Here is a 16,466-nt window from a genome sequence, read left to right on the forward strand (position 1 = left end):
GAAGTGATTTGGAAGGTTACAGTAGAGGCAGTGGTGGTACAGTGAGTCAGCCACATAACCAAGAAGGCCTGTGTTTGTGTGCCCCTGGCATGTTGGAGAGACAGCCAGCTTTGGAGCCAGGAAGGCCTGAATTCAGGCTCCACCTCTGATACTTATTGGGGGTGTGTGTGTGTGTGTGTGTGTGTGTGTGTGAGAGAGAGAGAGAGGAGAACCAGTTTTATGAAAATAAAAACAGAAAAAGTAGAAAACAAAAAAAAGAGAATCTAAGTGCTAAGATACACACACACACACACACACACACACACACACACACACACACATACGTTATTTACATTTTGTCTCCCCGCCCCCTCCCCCAGAATGTGAGCTCACTGAGGGCAGGGACTGTTTTGGCTTTCATTTATATCCCTCGCACATAAGGGCTTAATTAATGCTTGTTGTTTTGCTGACTGAAGAGTGAGAATGAACTTAAATAAAATCAGAATGCTAAGTTAGTTCCAAAATACATTTTGATTGTGCGCATCGCCAGACTTACAGCACCAAAGGCGGCCATTATGAAGCTTAATGGAAGTTAGAGTTTGGTATGGCAGACGAAATCTCCTATTCACTTTCAGGGTACTGACATTCCAAGCAATGATTACTCCATCCAAACTGCATGAATAGACTTCACTGCTGCTGTTAAAAAAGAAAAATTTTAGGACTCACTTTTATGTATACTTTAAATCAAGAGAGAATATAAGTTATCCCTGGATAAAACTGTATGTAAGCCACAGGAACAGTAAACAAATTACATGGAGAACTAGGGTTAAAATATCGATGCCCAGAAATGAGAACAGCAATTTGATAGTGCCAAAAGCTTACTTAAATTTAATCGAGTCAGGGCATGACTGTCGGTTTGATAGGATGACAGCTGCTTCCTATCCCCGACTAATCCTCGGCCTCTGGTGCTTACTACCTATGTGTGATTTTGTATAAGTCACTTGGCCTTCAGTTTCCACATCTGTAAAATAAGGGGGCTGGACTAGATGACTTGTGAGGACCTTTCCAGCTTCCGGGACTCGTGGAGGGCAGTACCCAATGTCATATTATGGGGACTTAGTAACTCTTATGGTGATGACATTGGTGATAAGAATAATCACAGTTCCCACTTCTAAAGGACTTTTCAGTCTAGAAAGTGCCATCCTCACAACAGCCCTTTGAGACATGATGTTACGTGATTAGTGACTAGTAATGAACAGGCTGATCTTGTGAAGTGATTTGGAAGGTGACAGTAGAGGCAGCGGTGGTACGGTGAAGAGAGTCACCCACATAACCAACAAGGCCTGTGTTCGTGTACCCCTGGCACATTGGAGAGACAGTCAGCTTTGGAGCCAGGAAGGGTTGAATTCAGGCTCCACCTCTGATACTTATTGGCTGTATGACCCTGGGCCAGTCACTCTACTCCTTGGTTTCTCTGTGCAAATCTCCAAGATTATAAATAGTATTAAAGGTGTTGACTCATATGGACAGAGGGAGTTTCCTATGTCAATGAAAACACCAGGCTAGTCCCTCATACTTCTCCCTGTCCATACCATCAATAAGTGGGGCAGTCAGGCCTTCAACTTAGTTATCTAACACCAGATAGTAGAGGACCTCTTCAACTGATAAAGGGATTCTGAATTTTTTTTTTTTTGTCATAAACTCTTCTGGTATCTGGTAAAGCCTATGAGGCCCTTTTCAGAAACATGTTTTAAATGTATAAAACAAAATACAGAGGACTACAAAGGATTGTATTAAAACAGACTTATCAAAATATTTTTTAAAAAACAAGTTCATAGATCCCAGGCTACACAAACAAAACCTTGAATAACTGAAAAGCTAAAATATAATTTCTAATGTTGAAGTTTAATTTTTCACACAAACGATAGCCAGATAGCAAAAATGAACCTTACAGGATTAGATTCTAATGAAGACAATACATAACCTTTTCACCCTGTTTTAAACCTTCATGTTAATGACTTCTAGTCAGTGAACTCATATTAACAAAACTTCCATTATTCAAAATGGAAGGGGCAGCTAGGTAGCACAGTGAGTAGAGTACTGGCCCTGGAGTCACGGTTCAAATGCAGCCTCAGACACTTGACACACTTACTAGCTGCGTGACCTTGGGCAAGCCACTTAAACCCTCAAAAAAAACCTTAAAAATATGAAAACAGGACGACATCATGGTGGGAAGGAAGTTAGATGTTAAAATAGCACTGAATGGTAGTCAACTTACTAGCTTCTCTATATCTGGCTCTGCTACTGATTTGTACAAGTCCCTTCATCTTTCTGGGTCTCAGTAGCTTTATGTGTGAAATGTCGGGGTTGGACTAGATCAGAGGTGTCAAAATTGTGGCATTCTTGAATCAAATTAAAATGTAACTGGGAAATGTTTAACAAAATATATAAAAATACACTGCAGCAGAGATGTTAATTTGTAGTTTCCTAAATCAGTATGCAACCCTTAGGGATGCATTTCTACTTGAATTTGATACCGCTGGATTAGATGATCTAAGGTCCTAATAGAATTAAAAATTCTAAGATTTGTTGGCAAAAGGAAAAAAAATTTGCTGCCTATTCTTATAGCCACATAGACAATTTAACTCAGATTATGACCTCTTTCCAGAAATAGATTTTAAATTTTTTTCTCTTTTTTTAGTATTTTGATTCTTATTAAAAGATATACCACTTATTTCTCTTTTTCAGCCTTAATTTACCTAGATTCCTTGTTTCCATCTTCTACAATTAAATCCATGATGCTAGAGCGATGATCAGTGAGTTGCTTGTTACAGGACATACTATGAATGTTAATAATATAAATAATGGAGTCCTGAGAGCCGATCCAAACTTGATTCTGCTCTGCCATCAGCATGCAATTCTGCAAGATGCAAAAAGATTAAGAATTTCCTTAACAAATGAACAAAACTGAACATTCTATCTGGAGATAAGGGTTCAAAATTCTTGTTTGATTTTATAACTTTAAAAAAATGTTCAAAAATGAATGATTTAATAGATGCAAATTATGGAAACCAATAAAATATTGCTTTTAACTTAACCATTTATAAAGGACTATAGTAAATGGAATAGTTTCATTTCTCTGTTCCATGACGGTTCTACCTATTAATATAGACAATGTGATTTTAAATTTGATCATGGAAGCAGTGGGAAGCCACTGGAGTTGATTGAATATTGGAGTGAGATAGTTAGATCTGTATATTTGAGAAGATCATTCTAACAGCTAATTGGAGAATGGACTGGAGTGGGAAGAGACTTGAGGCAGGCCAACCCACCAGCAGGCTATTGCAATAGTCCAGGCATGAGGTTATGAGGGCCTGCACCAGAGTGGCTGTGGTGTCAAAGGAAGTGTATATGAGAGATACTGAGAAGGTAGAATCAACCAACAATTAATTAGCTCTGTGTGGGGGGGGGGAAGGTAAGAGAGAATCAGGGATGACGAGCACATCATGAGCTTGGCTTTCTCCCCATTTTGTGCTTGTGAAGCTGATTTTTTTTTAGACCAAAGGTAAAATGTTATATTAATCATTATTATATTTAATCTTAAGAGATTGAGTACAAACTAACTAACCAAGGACTTTTTGAATCCTGAATGTCATGTCAAGTCTCTATTTTGTATTACTTATAAATACAGCATGCATGCCATTGTGCAATTTACTTAAATAACTGATAATAACCTGAGTAATAAATAATCCAATATTTATAATATTAGATAGAATAAATACTAAAATATTAGATATAATATTAAATAAAATATGATATATAAAAATACTAAACACAACAGGGTCAACTACAGATCTCTGGGAAACTGTAAGACTTCCCTCCAGGTTGACACCAAGTCATTAATTACTATACTCTGAGACAGGATTTTGGGGTGGGAGGAACAAGTGAGAGAAAGGAACACTCCAGCATTTGTCCAGATAAAGTCTCCGTCCACTACTGCATCATGTGTCTGTGTCAGGCTTGTTGTCTATTTCCTCAAATTTCTTATCTGTTCTTCTGTCTGGATGATTTGTAGTATATTTTCCCCACAACTTTCTCTCTTCTCTTCCTGCCCCTATAGATGTTTACTCAAAAGCTCTCTGACTTTATGGTTCTTAGATTGCCTCCCATGAGTTTATTTTCTTGTTTTTTCTTTTTAAATATATTTAATATTCTATTTCCCCCAATTACATGTAAAGATAATTTTTAACATTTGTTTTTTAAAAAGTCTCTCCATTCTTCTTTCTCCTCCCCCCATCACTGAGAAGGCAAACAATCTGATATGCACATGCAGTCACGTAAAACATATTTCCATATTAGTCATGTTGTAAAAGAAAACACAGACAAAAAAAAACCCAATAAAAATAAACAAAATTTTAAAAAGTAAGCTTCAATCTGTATTCAGACTCCATCAGTTCTTTTTCTGGATATGGATAGCATTTTCCATCATAAGTCTTTCAGAACTATCTTGGGTCATTGTACTGCTGAGGATGACTACATCATTCACAGCTGATCATCGTTACAATACTGCAATTACTGTATACAATGTTCTCCTGGTTCTGCTCACTTCATTTTGCATCAGTTCATGAGTATATTTTCTTAACATGTAATGCAATTATTCAATATTACAGTTCTCACATTCAGCCCCCTTCTCCCCTCCACACACTCTATTTTCAATGAACAAGTTGTCTTCTCACACCTGGAATTCACTCCCCTCCTCACTTTTGCCTGCCAGAATCTTGTTCTTCCTAAGAAGTTTAGCCTGGGGGAGACTAGAGAAAATTCAATTCCCTCCTTTCTTTGCTGAGATGGGGGAACCAGAGGGTGGGATACTGTATAAGTGAGGAAACATCCAGAAGGCAACCAGGTTAGTGAAGGGCCTTGAGACTGTGGCATATGAAGTTCATTTCAAGGAAATGGAGATGTTTAGCTAATAGAAAAGAAGACTTAAACCAAGGGGTTTTTAATCTGGGAACTGTGGATAGTTTACAGGGAGGTTCGTGAACTTGGATGGGGAAAAACATGACATTGTGATAAAAATTTGACAATATTGATGCTTTCGTGGCCAGAAAGAGCTGATGTTTTCCAAGCATCCAACTTGTAAGCAGTGGTATAACCCAGACCTGGAGAAAATGGAGCCTCATAACTTAATAGTCCTGACATGTCTTTTATTAGTAATACACTACTGCTGTTCATTTATCTATTATTTGTTGTCAAATTTTTGGTCACCAGTCACATCAAAGGCGATGGGTCCAAGAGACAACACCTGCCTCACCTCCCCATTCAACTCACAACTACAAATGCTGCAAATGCAAATTCTCTATGACTAATGAGATTACTACCGAGGTTAAATCTGGGTTGTCAGAGCTCTTTTGGGTCAGGGAGGTATCACTGGTCCATAATTGCCTAATGAACTTCTAGTTTAGTGCAGTAGTTCTTACATGGTGGCCCAAGATTCCCAGGAGCCCTCCAGGGAGGCTGTGGTCTTGTCTCTTTTATTATATGTTTTTAATGGTAGTAGGTTTTTGCTTTTATTATTGGTGTGAATTAACATAATTAAACAGCCAATGCTATTTAACATGCATCCCTAAACACTTAACTTATTACCAAAAGTATGGGTGGCAGAGGGAGCGGAGTGGATTCACCCAATGTGTCAGCACACTCAGGGATCGACATGACCATTGGCTCTTCCCTGATGGAAAGGAGATGGAGAAAATGAGCCCCAGAAAGATGACGTGACTTCTCAAAAGAAGCGAGGGACTCTGGGAGAAAAAGAGGAAGGGCCAACGGTAAGTCTAGTCTTCAGGCCTGCTGGCACAATAGCCAGTATTCTATGCCTGGGACCAAAAGAAGAGCAATAATCTGACTCATTATCAAAGATGATTCTTCAGACTGGAAGACGAGCAATTATTCTTAGCATTTAAGACAACAAAATATAAAAAAAAATGTACGCAGTCTAACAGCACAAAAGATGATGCTGCCCATTCATGAGACGATTGTTCTATTTTGTGAATTTGATTGGAAGTGGTCTGAGATTTAATCCCCAAAGCATGTAAAAGTAATTTAAGTTTCTGTTTTAAATTACTGGGCAGAAAAATATGAGCAAAGTGCTTTATATATGCCATCTCATTTTATCCTCCCAACAATCCTGTGAGGTAGGGGCTATTATTATCCCCATTTTACATATCAGGAAACTAAGTCTGAAAGAGACTGAGTGACCTGACCAAGGTCACACAGTGAGGTCACTGATGCAGGATTTGAACTCAAGTTTTCATGACTTTTAAGTCCAGCACTCTACCCACTGTGCCACCCAGCTGCCTACCTAAAGGTTTGTACCTTTTAGCCCATCATAGTATTCGTAAGTAAGTATACTTGGTAGAGTGGAAAGAATGCCAGACTTGAAGTGGGAAGCCTTAGATTTGAATCTCAGCTCCCACATTTACTGGCTGTGGAACTCTGGGAAAATGATTTCATTTCACCTCTCCATGCTTCAATTTCCTCACCTGTAAGATGGGGTAATAACATTTTCTCCATCTGCCTCACATGGTTTTTGTGAAAAATTAACTCGTAGCATTTATAAAGTACAATATAAATATGAGCTACTATTTGGATAGGATAGGATAGACCACTGGGCTCAGAATCAGGAATACTCATCTTCCTGAGTTCAAATCTGGCCTCAGACACTTACTAGCTATGTCACTCTGGACAAGTCACTTCACCCTATTTGCCTCAGTTCCTTATCTGTAAAATGAGCTGGAGAAGGAAATGTAAAACATTCTAGTATCTTTGCCAAGAAAACCCCAAAATGGGGTCATAAAGAGGTGGATACAACTCAAAATGACTAAATAACAAAAACAAAAGTATAATGGAGCCAAGTCAAATGAATGAGAGCATTTCCCATTTAAGTTTGGTAATTTAGTAAATTAAAATGAGTTATATGATATCATGAAATACTATAACACATTGTTTTTGTTGTTCATCCTTCATTCTTGAAAAGGACCAATGACATCATGAGGGTGACATCTTGACTTGTGCTCAAACTGGATTTAAGCAAGGCAGGGCTGCTAAAGTCCTCACTCTCTCCTCCTGGGTCATCAGAGTCTAGGGGCAAGACAAATGTCAAGATGACTGGCAATGGCCCGGGGTGCAGTGGGTGACCTTGACCTTTCTAAATTAAGGTCTTGCCCAGGTCTCAGTCTGTCTGAGGCAATGCCCATTCAATAACTAAGGGCTAGGTAAGAATTGAGACAAAATGGGGCAGCTAGGCGGTGCAGTGAGTAGAGCACGGGGCCCCGGAGTCAGGAGGACCTGAGTTCAAATGTGGCCACAGACACATGACACACTTACTAGCTGTGTGACCTTGGGCAAGTCATTTAACCCCAACTGCCCTGCCTTACCCCTCCAAAAAAAAAAAGAATTGAGACAAAAGATGGCCTAATTTACACTCACAAAAATATCAATCTGGGAGGGGAAGACCCTCAAAGTTTCTGGCCAGAACAGAAAACAATTGCTATTTATAATCATTCTAATATTCTAGAGTAAAATGGATCTGGTTTGAGAGAAGAAATGCTGACAAGCTGGAAAGTGGGCATGAGGAGAGGACAGTAGGTGGGAAAGAACACACCCTCCTTGTTACTCACCAACTTAGCAGTGCCCACTTTGAAGGATTGCTGATGGATTGTCCAGGAGGATGCATCAAACACAATCACTTTCCCTTCACTTAAAGCGCACCACAGTTTGGGATGAGCATCTTCAATCTTTTCTGCCGGATCAAGATGTCCTAAAAAAAGGAAATCAATCCAGAAATTTCAAGAGAAAATTATCACCATAGTACACACAAAAGTAAAAATGCTAAATGTCTGTTCATAAGTAAATCTTTTAAAAGGTAGGAATCTATCAATTCCTCAAATAATAATTATTTTAATTAAAAAGAGGCCAAAATCAGGTTTCTCTTTTATTCTATTTCCCAAGTCTCTTTTTGAAATCTTGTTCATCACTAACAGAGAAAATGATTAGTCACAAGATAATAAGAAAGGTAGGCTGTTAACATGATGGTGATTCTGCTTGGCTAGGCAGTTGTGGGTACATATGTTCTGCCATCTACTATGTGCCACGAACTGTGGTAAGGGAATGGGGAATACAAAAAGAGGCAAAAGATAGTCCCCACCCTTAAGGATCTTACAATCTAATGGGGGAGACAGCATACAAACAAATATATACAAACAAGCTATATACAGGATAAGTAGGAAATTATTAACAGAGGTAAGGAACTGAAATTAAGAGGGGTTGGGAAAAGTTTCCTATGAAAAAATGGGATTTTATTTAGGACTTGAAGGAAGCCAGGGAAGTCAGTAGGTGGAGTTGAGGAGGGAGAACATTCCAGATATGAGGGTATATAGCAAGTGAAAATGCTCAGAGCCAAGAGATGGAGTGTCTTGTTTGTGGAAGAGCCAGGAGGCCAGTGTCACTAGATCAATGAGTACATGTTGGGAATAAGGTGTGAGAAGACTTGAAACATAGGAGGGATAGGTTATGAAGGGCTTTGGATGCCAAATAGAATATTTTCTATTTGATCCTGGAGGCAAGAGGGAGCCATTGTAGTTTATTGAGTAGGAAGGAGTGACATGATCAGACTCTCAATCTAGGAAAACCACTTCGGTGGCTGAACGAAGGATGGATTGGACCAGGGAGAGAAGAAGAAAAGGAGAATCTGGGGTTGAAGAATTAGAGTACATAAATCCATCATTTACCAGGGAAAGTTATTAGAAGTTAAAAAAAGAAAATGAAATGTGAATGAGGGAAATCAGATTTAATCCACTGGTAAAACCTGTCACTTGTGAAATTTAGGGCTGGAAAATAATCTAAAAAAAATCACCTAGTCCAATGTTTTATTTTGCAGGTGAGGAAACTGGGTTCAAAAAATCAACTTTATGAGGAGAATATGGGGGAAGCATGTTTATCTGGACAGTTTATTTGAAAAAGCACTGGTTTTTGTTGACTCTGTCAGACTACTGAGTCAAAGGTGTGACATAAGACAGCTGATGAAACCTCTGGCTGCATTAAGAGAGGCAGTGTCCAGGACAATGGTGGTGATAACCTCAGCCCAGTCAGATCATATGTGGAGTACGGTGTTCACTTCAGGGCATCACATTTTAGGAATGGCACTGATAAATTGTAGAGGGGCAAAATAGAAATAACTAGGATGGTACAGAGTTTTATGATCAAACCAGAAGAGAATCAGTTAAGGAAATGAAGATGGTTAGCTTGGAAAAGAGAAGACCTGGCAGGACTTACTGTGAGGGAGCAATCAAGCATATGAGTCTATGATGGAGGTTAGCTACTATTCTTCTTGGGCAGCTAGGGGGTGCCATAGTGCACCAAGCGCTGGGCCTGGAGTCAGGAAGACTCATCTTCCTGAGTTCAAATCTGGCCCCAGACACTTATTAACTGTGTGACCCTGGGTAAGCCACTTAACTCTGTTTGCCTCAGTTTCCCATCTGTCAAATGAACTGGCAAACTACTCGAGTGTCTTTGCTAAGAAAACCCCAAATGGGGTCAATGAAGAGATGGACACAAATGAATACAGCTGAACAACACAACAAATTATTCTCCTTGGGAATAAGAAGGAATAAGAGCAGTGAATAGAAGCTGCGAAGAGACAAATATAAACTCGAAAGACTCCTAACAATCAGAATTACCCCAAAATGGGATCGGCTCCTTGAGGAGGTGGTCGGTTCCCCATGATTGAGGGTCTTCAAGCAAAAGCTGAATGAGCCCTTGGGTATGTTATAGAGAGGGTTCTTGTTTAGGCCCAGGTGTACCCCTGGTTAAGAACCCCTGGACGAGGTGGTCACTTCTAACTGTGACATTCTGTGACTCCGCTGATAATCTTTTATAGGATGATGTCGCAAGGATTTGAGTAGGTTTCCTTTCAAATTACTGGATACGGCACACACGTGCAAAATGAGAGACAAAGCCATAACTTATAAAAGCATCCTTGAGTGCACGCACCTCGGGTACTACACCACACTCACACTGACTCTCACTGGTTTCCCTCATCGTCACCATCATCACTTATATTTTATAGTGCCTTAAGGTTTACTAAGCACTTTATTATCTCATTTGATCCTCACGACAGCCCTGGGAGGTGGGTACATGCTGCTATTATTCCCATTTCATAGCTGAGGAAAGTGCGGCAGACACGCCCAGGGTCACAAAGACAATATCTGAGGCCAAATTTGAACTCAGGTCTTCCTGATTCCAGGTCCAGCACTCTATCCACTGGGCCACCTAGTTGTCCCAATTCTCCTCCATCTTAAAAGCAACTTGATCTGAACATGACTACTTGTCTATTTGAAGGAATGCATATGCTAGGATAAAAAGAAATACTCTTTTTTGGAGTGAATTCAATTGACAGAAGGTACTATGTTCCTATGACTTTTCATGGAATTGCCAACTAAAATGAAAAAATTCTTATTACGGAGACAGCAAGAAGCATTGTGGTATCTATTGTGCAGAGGGCCGCCATCCTTCAACAGTTCAACAGAGGAAAGAACACTGGATTTGGAGTGGGACAAATCTGCGTCTGAATTCCAGCTCTGCCCCTCATTCCCTGTTACCTTGGGAGATGTTCCATCTCTCTGGACCTTAGTTTATCCAACTCTAAAGAGGGAAGGCAGGACCTACTGACATCTGAGGTCACTCTAGCTCTAAATCTAGAGTACCAGGATACTATGAATACATGGTTATTAAATGCTGACAAGGCCCTGTGCTAGGTACTGGGACACAGAGGTCCTGTCCCAATGGAGCCAGACTGGGAGAAGCTTTAAATGCTAAGCAGAAGAGCTGGTATTTCATCCTAGACAAAGGGAGTCACTTCAGCGAGGAAGTCAAATGTCCAGACCTGTGTTTTAGGAATATTAATTTGGTGGTTGTGTGGGTGATGATTTAGAGAAAGGAGTAACTAGAAATCAGAAGACTAGTTATGAGACTATTGCTGAGGTCCAGGATTGAGCCAGGGTGATGGCCATGATGGTGGGGATGCGATAAGTGTTGTGGACTCAGAATTGATACAACTCGATGCCTGATAGGCATCAAAAAGATGAGCGTGTCTCCAAAGTCTTGAACTTGAGAGAATGGAAGGATGGTGATGCCCTCAACATAAATGGGGAAGTGAAGGGGAGGGGAAGGTTTACGGGGAAAGATGTTTTGGATATGTTGATGGCTGTGAGATATATGGTGGAGAAGTCTAGGAGACAGCCAGAGATATCTCATGAAAGAGATGAGGGCAGAATACATAGATTTGGGAATCATCCTTGCAGAGATGACAAAGGAACCAATGTAAACTGACTGGATTACCAAGAGAAAAATGCAGAGAAAAAAGAGAAGAAGAGCCAGCATAGATCCTTGGGGAAAATCTGTGTTTGCGATGTTACATGGATGGTGAATCAGCAAAGGAGAATGAAGAGGAAACAATCAGACAGGTCAGAGGAGACCCATGAGATAATAATATGAGTAAGCAGGACAGAGTATCCAGGAGGAAGGCTGATCTACTGTGTCAAAAGATGCAGGGAAGTAAAAAAAAGGATGAGAACTGAAAAAAGGCCATTGAATCTAGCAATTAAGAATCTGTAGGTAACTTTGGAAAGAGCAGTTTCAGTTGTGTGGCAGGGTTGTGAAACAGATTACAAGGTACTGAAAAATGAGCGAGAAGCAAGGAAGTGGAGGGAATGAGTGTAGATAGCTATTTTTTAGGTGTTTGCTTAAAAAAACTTGAAAAATAGGGAAGAGGATATAGGAGGATGGCTTGAGGTGATGGAAGATTCAAATGACAGTTTTTTAAAGATGGGGTATGGGGAGATCTGGACATGCTTTCTTTCAGTGAGTAAGGAAGGAGCCAGTGAAAAAAGACCCTCAAGATTTGGGAAAAAAGTGGAGATGACTAAGGGATGATCAGAGCTCCCAGAGAAAAGGGAAGAGGATGGGATCAAGGTTACAGGGAGATCCATTCTGCACTGCTATGTGACTTTGTTCAGCAACATTCAGCAGCACGCAAGGAGAAGCAGAGGAAGCAGAAGGTGAGAGTGACGTTTGGGAAAGCATACGCAGCAGCAGGCTAGGGGAAAAGGCATTCAAAGGGAGGCATCAGTGTAAAGTTGACCTGGTTAACTATAGGGTCAAGAAGTAAAGTGAGGAAACTGAAGTCAGAATAGAGGTGATGGACTGAGAAAGCTGGCAAGGACAGAGCGATTAGAGGTCACAACGACCATGACAAATAGTTTTAGGATAAATGAAGAAGAGGAGAGGGACAGATGGAAAGATGCACATAAACATATAAGAAGTTAAGAGAAACTTTTCAGAGTTCTGGAGCTTGTAGTTTGAATAGTGATGGGTGATGGTGAGATCAGAGGTATGATAATAATTCCTGTGCCTGAGTGGGATGGAATGGAGAGAAGATTGATGAAGTGGTAGGTCTAGATGTTTGAGGGCACATCAACATGTACACTGATGTCCCAGTTAAGGGGAAGAGAAGAATGAGCCAGCGGTTGAACTTGAGAAGATGGAGGAAAAATAATCCAAGAGTCTGCAGATTAAAACAACCAAGACATGGGCAGGATAATGCAGATAAATGTGAGCTATTATCATCGTTATTACAGATCAAATGAGTATCAAATGAGGAAAAGTTGCTGAGTGATATCAGCCAAAGGGAGAATTGGAAGTGGCAGGGGGGAATAATGAGTATCACAACTCCTCCTTCCGGCCAATGGGTCAGGATTTTTAAGAGAGAAGAAGCAACCAGAACTAGAGAAAGTGCCTAAGGCTGCAGCATCTTCTGTGAGGAGACAGGTTTTCATGAGTGGAAGAAGTTGGAAGGAGAAGGATATACAGAGAGGGAGGAATAGCTTCCTCCAGAACAGGCAGCCATGCCCACATTTATACAACTTCTTTCCAATTCTCCATCTCACCCCAAGGCTGCCCTTGGCTTAAACTATAAACTAATGTTTGTTTAAAAATACCAGCCTCCTCTACCTTATCCCCTCCCCCCATGCCCAATTCACCTGGTGTGTATAACAGGAAATCTATGGCTTGCGGGCAGGTTTCTCCTAAGGAGGGATTTATTTTATGCTTCAGTGTTTCCGAAGTTGTTTTTGGAACTGACATAGGCACTAAAATAGAAACAAATGGTTTGAAAATTAGTTACGTTTTCAAGAGTGGCATTCATTAATCACCTACTACATACATACAAGTCATGATGCTAGCTGTTGAGTATACAAAGACAAGGGAGATGACATTCCTTCTGGGTAAGACAACACGTACACAGATAAGTTTATGAAAACAGATATAAAGTAATTTCAAGAGGGAGAGAACACTCAGTTGGGAGCTGGTAAAGGCCTCCTGTAGTACACAGGATTTAGGCTATATTTAGAAGGATAATCCAATGATCTCATGATTTCTTCCTTCTCTACTGAACTACGCTTTAAAAAAATTATTTATTTATTTTCAGTTTACAACATTAGTTCCACAAGCTTTTGAGTTCCAAATTTTCTCCCCTTCCTCCTTCCCTAAGACGGCGTGCAATCCGATATAGGCTCTACATATACATTTACATTAAACATATTTTCACATTAGTCATGTTTAAAGAAGAATTACAACCAATGGAATGAATCACAAGAAAGAAGAAACAAAACAAAAAAGAGAGAGCAAATAGTATGCTTTGATCTGCATTCAGACTCTGTAATTCTTCCTCTGGATGTGGGTAGCATTTTCCATCTTGAACTTTTTGGGGTTGTCTTAGAAGCTTGCATTGCTGAGAAGTGCCAAGTCTATCAAAGTTAGTCACTGAACAATGTGGCTGTAACTGTGTACAACTGAACTACACTTTTTTGTGGGGGGGGGGGTGGAGAAGAGAGGCAGGAAATTCGCTAAAAGGACATGCAATATTTGTATAACAATAATTTGTATTATAAAAGTGTTATAATAATAATAATAATACATTATATAATAATTGATAATTCCAATAATGAGGCATAACATATAAAGTATTATATTTTATATTATGAAAGAGGCAGCTTAGGTGGCTCAGTAGATAGAGTGCTGGGCCTGGAGTCAGAAAGACCTGAGTTCAAATCTGGCCTCGCTCACTAGCTGTGTGACCCTGGGCAAGTCACTTAACCTCTATGCCTAATCCACTGGACAAGGAGATGGCAAACCACTTCAGTATCTTTGCCAAGAAAACCCTATATGGTGTCACAAAGACAGACATGACAACAACTGAACAACAATTTTGTAAAGTATCTAGCATGTATACAGTGGTTTAAAGTTTGCAAAGTGCTTTATATACATTATCTTATTCAATACCCACAATAATCCAGTGAAGCAGGTGCTACTATTATCCCCATTTTACAGACAAGGAAAATGAAGCAAGCAGGTGAGATATCTCACACGGGATCACATCAGCTAGTAAAGTGTTTGAGGAAGGATATGAACTCAGGTCTTCCTGACTCCAGGCCTGAAGCTCTATCCACTGGCCACCTAGCTACGCCAGCCCCCCCCACCCCCCCGCCCCACACACGTCAGGTTTAACAACCTTGGAAGATTCTCCACCATGTCCTAGACCCATGCCTCAGGAATATAACACACTTTCCATTGTTAAGTCTGGCCAACAAAAGGATGCCTCAGTACCCCTCAGAAGGGAATCTCCAATCACCACTCTCAGATCATTCTGACCCTTATGAGATGACCTCTTTGGTGATGGTGCCTACAGATTCATTATCTGAAGCAGGTTTCTCTTCTTTGGGAGGTGTATTCCACTATTACTCTGTTCCAAGCATTATGGGAGACCTCTTTCCCTTCTCTCCTGACATCTCTCTTTCTTCCTGAAACAGGGCAGGATCCCCTTGGCTTTCTACCTCGAAGCCCTGATTCTACTCCTTAAAAGAAATACTTTATTTTTCCTGATGACCTAGAGAGTGAAGCCTTGTTCCTCTTCTTCTGCTGTAGAAAGGAGACCTTCCTGCAATATGGGTACAAGTGGCAGTCGCTTGATGGGCATAAAAATAACCATCTCATACACATGCTATGCACGTCACTGCAAAACTCTCTGGGACCTGCTGGAAATGAGATTCCCAGGGCTGAGTCTTCTTGGGAATTCCTGCGGTCAGCCCCCATGGTAAACTGTTTTGGCAAATTAGGACAACCTTTACAGAGTTAATTGGAGGTTTCAAAAAAGAAACAATTTCTATTTCTATTTTCTAGCTGAATCCGCTAATTTGCACTGGAGGTTGTATAGTTTCTACTGATAGCTGTAAAAAAACAAGGAAGACTTTTTAGTGGATCATTTCACAAATGAGCAAGTAAACTGCCTACACGCCAAAATAAAGAACAAAGTATTAAATTAATTCAAAAGGAAAAATAATCCCTCCTCACTTCAAAACCTTCTCCATTTAAACACTCCCTAGGGGGAAAAACTATTTGAGAAAATTGGGGAAATGATTTTGAATGATGTAACAAAATGCCGATTCAATTAGAAACAGGATTGAATATTGCTATTCCAAAAATATTAATCTTACTTTCAGTCTTCATCTTATCAAAGTAAGATAATTTGGAGGCAGCATAAATGGCATTTGATGACTGAAGTGCACCAACCACAGCGTCCATTAACAGAACGTTAGTCAGTGCTTGCTGGATATATTGGGGATCCTAGAAGAGAAAGAATCCACAAATCATGGTCAAATTATTCATCTGTTTTGAGGGTGGCAGGGCTACATAAGGGGGAATTATTATTAGCACCCCACATAGCATATTCACAACCAACATCAATTTGTAATACCATTGTTAAAACATAATAACTAGGGTGGTGGTAGGAGGTCAGCATGGATAGTGTATCTAAATATGACTGTGACAGAAAAACAAAAGGTATAAATAAAATAATACAATAGTAATAACTATAGCCAGTGTTTACATAAGGCTTTTCAGGTTTACCAAACATTTTATATATATTGTCTTAATTGATTTTCTCAAGATTAACTCTGGTGAGGTAGAAGCAATTATCACCCCTTTATACAGATGACAAAACTGAGGCAGACAGGTTAGATGGTTTGTCCAGCCTCACACAACCACTGGGCATCAGGGGCAGGATTACAACTCTGGTCTTCCTGACTCCAAATCTAGCACTCCTATTCACTCTGCTCAGGCCTGCTGTTAGGTTAAGCCAGTTAAAACCTATCCAGTTCAGGCCTTACACTACCTACCACATGACCAACCCCGCCCAATTCCTTTTATTCGACACAGTCTGGGTACCCCACCTCCCTCCTCCGTTCAGATGAATTCTTCAGGAATTAAGTATCTCCAGTAATGCTGTAAGCTCCTTGAGGGCAGGGGACATTTATTGTTTTGTCTTTTTCATCTCTGCCCCCATAATAGGTGTTTAATATATGCTTGTTGAAATG

The 16,466-nt window shown here is 40.1% G+C and overlaps 1 protein-coding gene across 1 annotated transcript in view; it reads right to left on the reverse strand.

Moving 5' to 3' along the window:
- Positions 1–16,466, reverse strand: part of DENND3 (DENN domain containing 3) — a 118,568-nt gene that overhangs the window by 11,689 nt on the left and 90,413 nt on the right. Inside the window, exons 16-20 of the mRNA XM_036764223.1 lie at positions 15,588–15,717; positions 13,077–13,184; positions 7,659–7,798; positions 2,739–2,899; positions 536–675 (exon numbers count right to left, since the gene is read on the reverse strand). Of these exons, the coding sequence (XP_036620118.1) occupies positions 536–675; positions 2,739–2,899; positions 7,659–7,798; positions 13,077–13,184; positions 15,588–15,717 (679 nt within the window). The remainder of the gene's footprint in view (positions 1–535; positions 676–2,738; positions 2,900–7,658; positions 7,799–13,076; positions 13,185–15,587; positions 15,718–16,466) is intronic.

The sequence above is a fragment of the Trichosurus vulpecula genome, chromosome 1 (genome assembly GCF_011100635.1).
Source record: "Trichosurus vulpecula isolate mTriVul1 chromosome 1, mTriVul1.pri, whole genome shotgun sequence".
Classification (NCBI taxonomy): Eukaryota; Metazoa; Chordata; class Mammalia; order Diprotodontia; family Phalangeridae; genus Trichosurus; species Trichosurus vulpecula.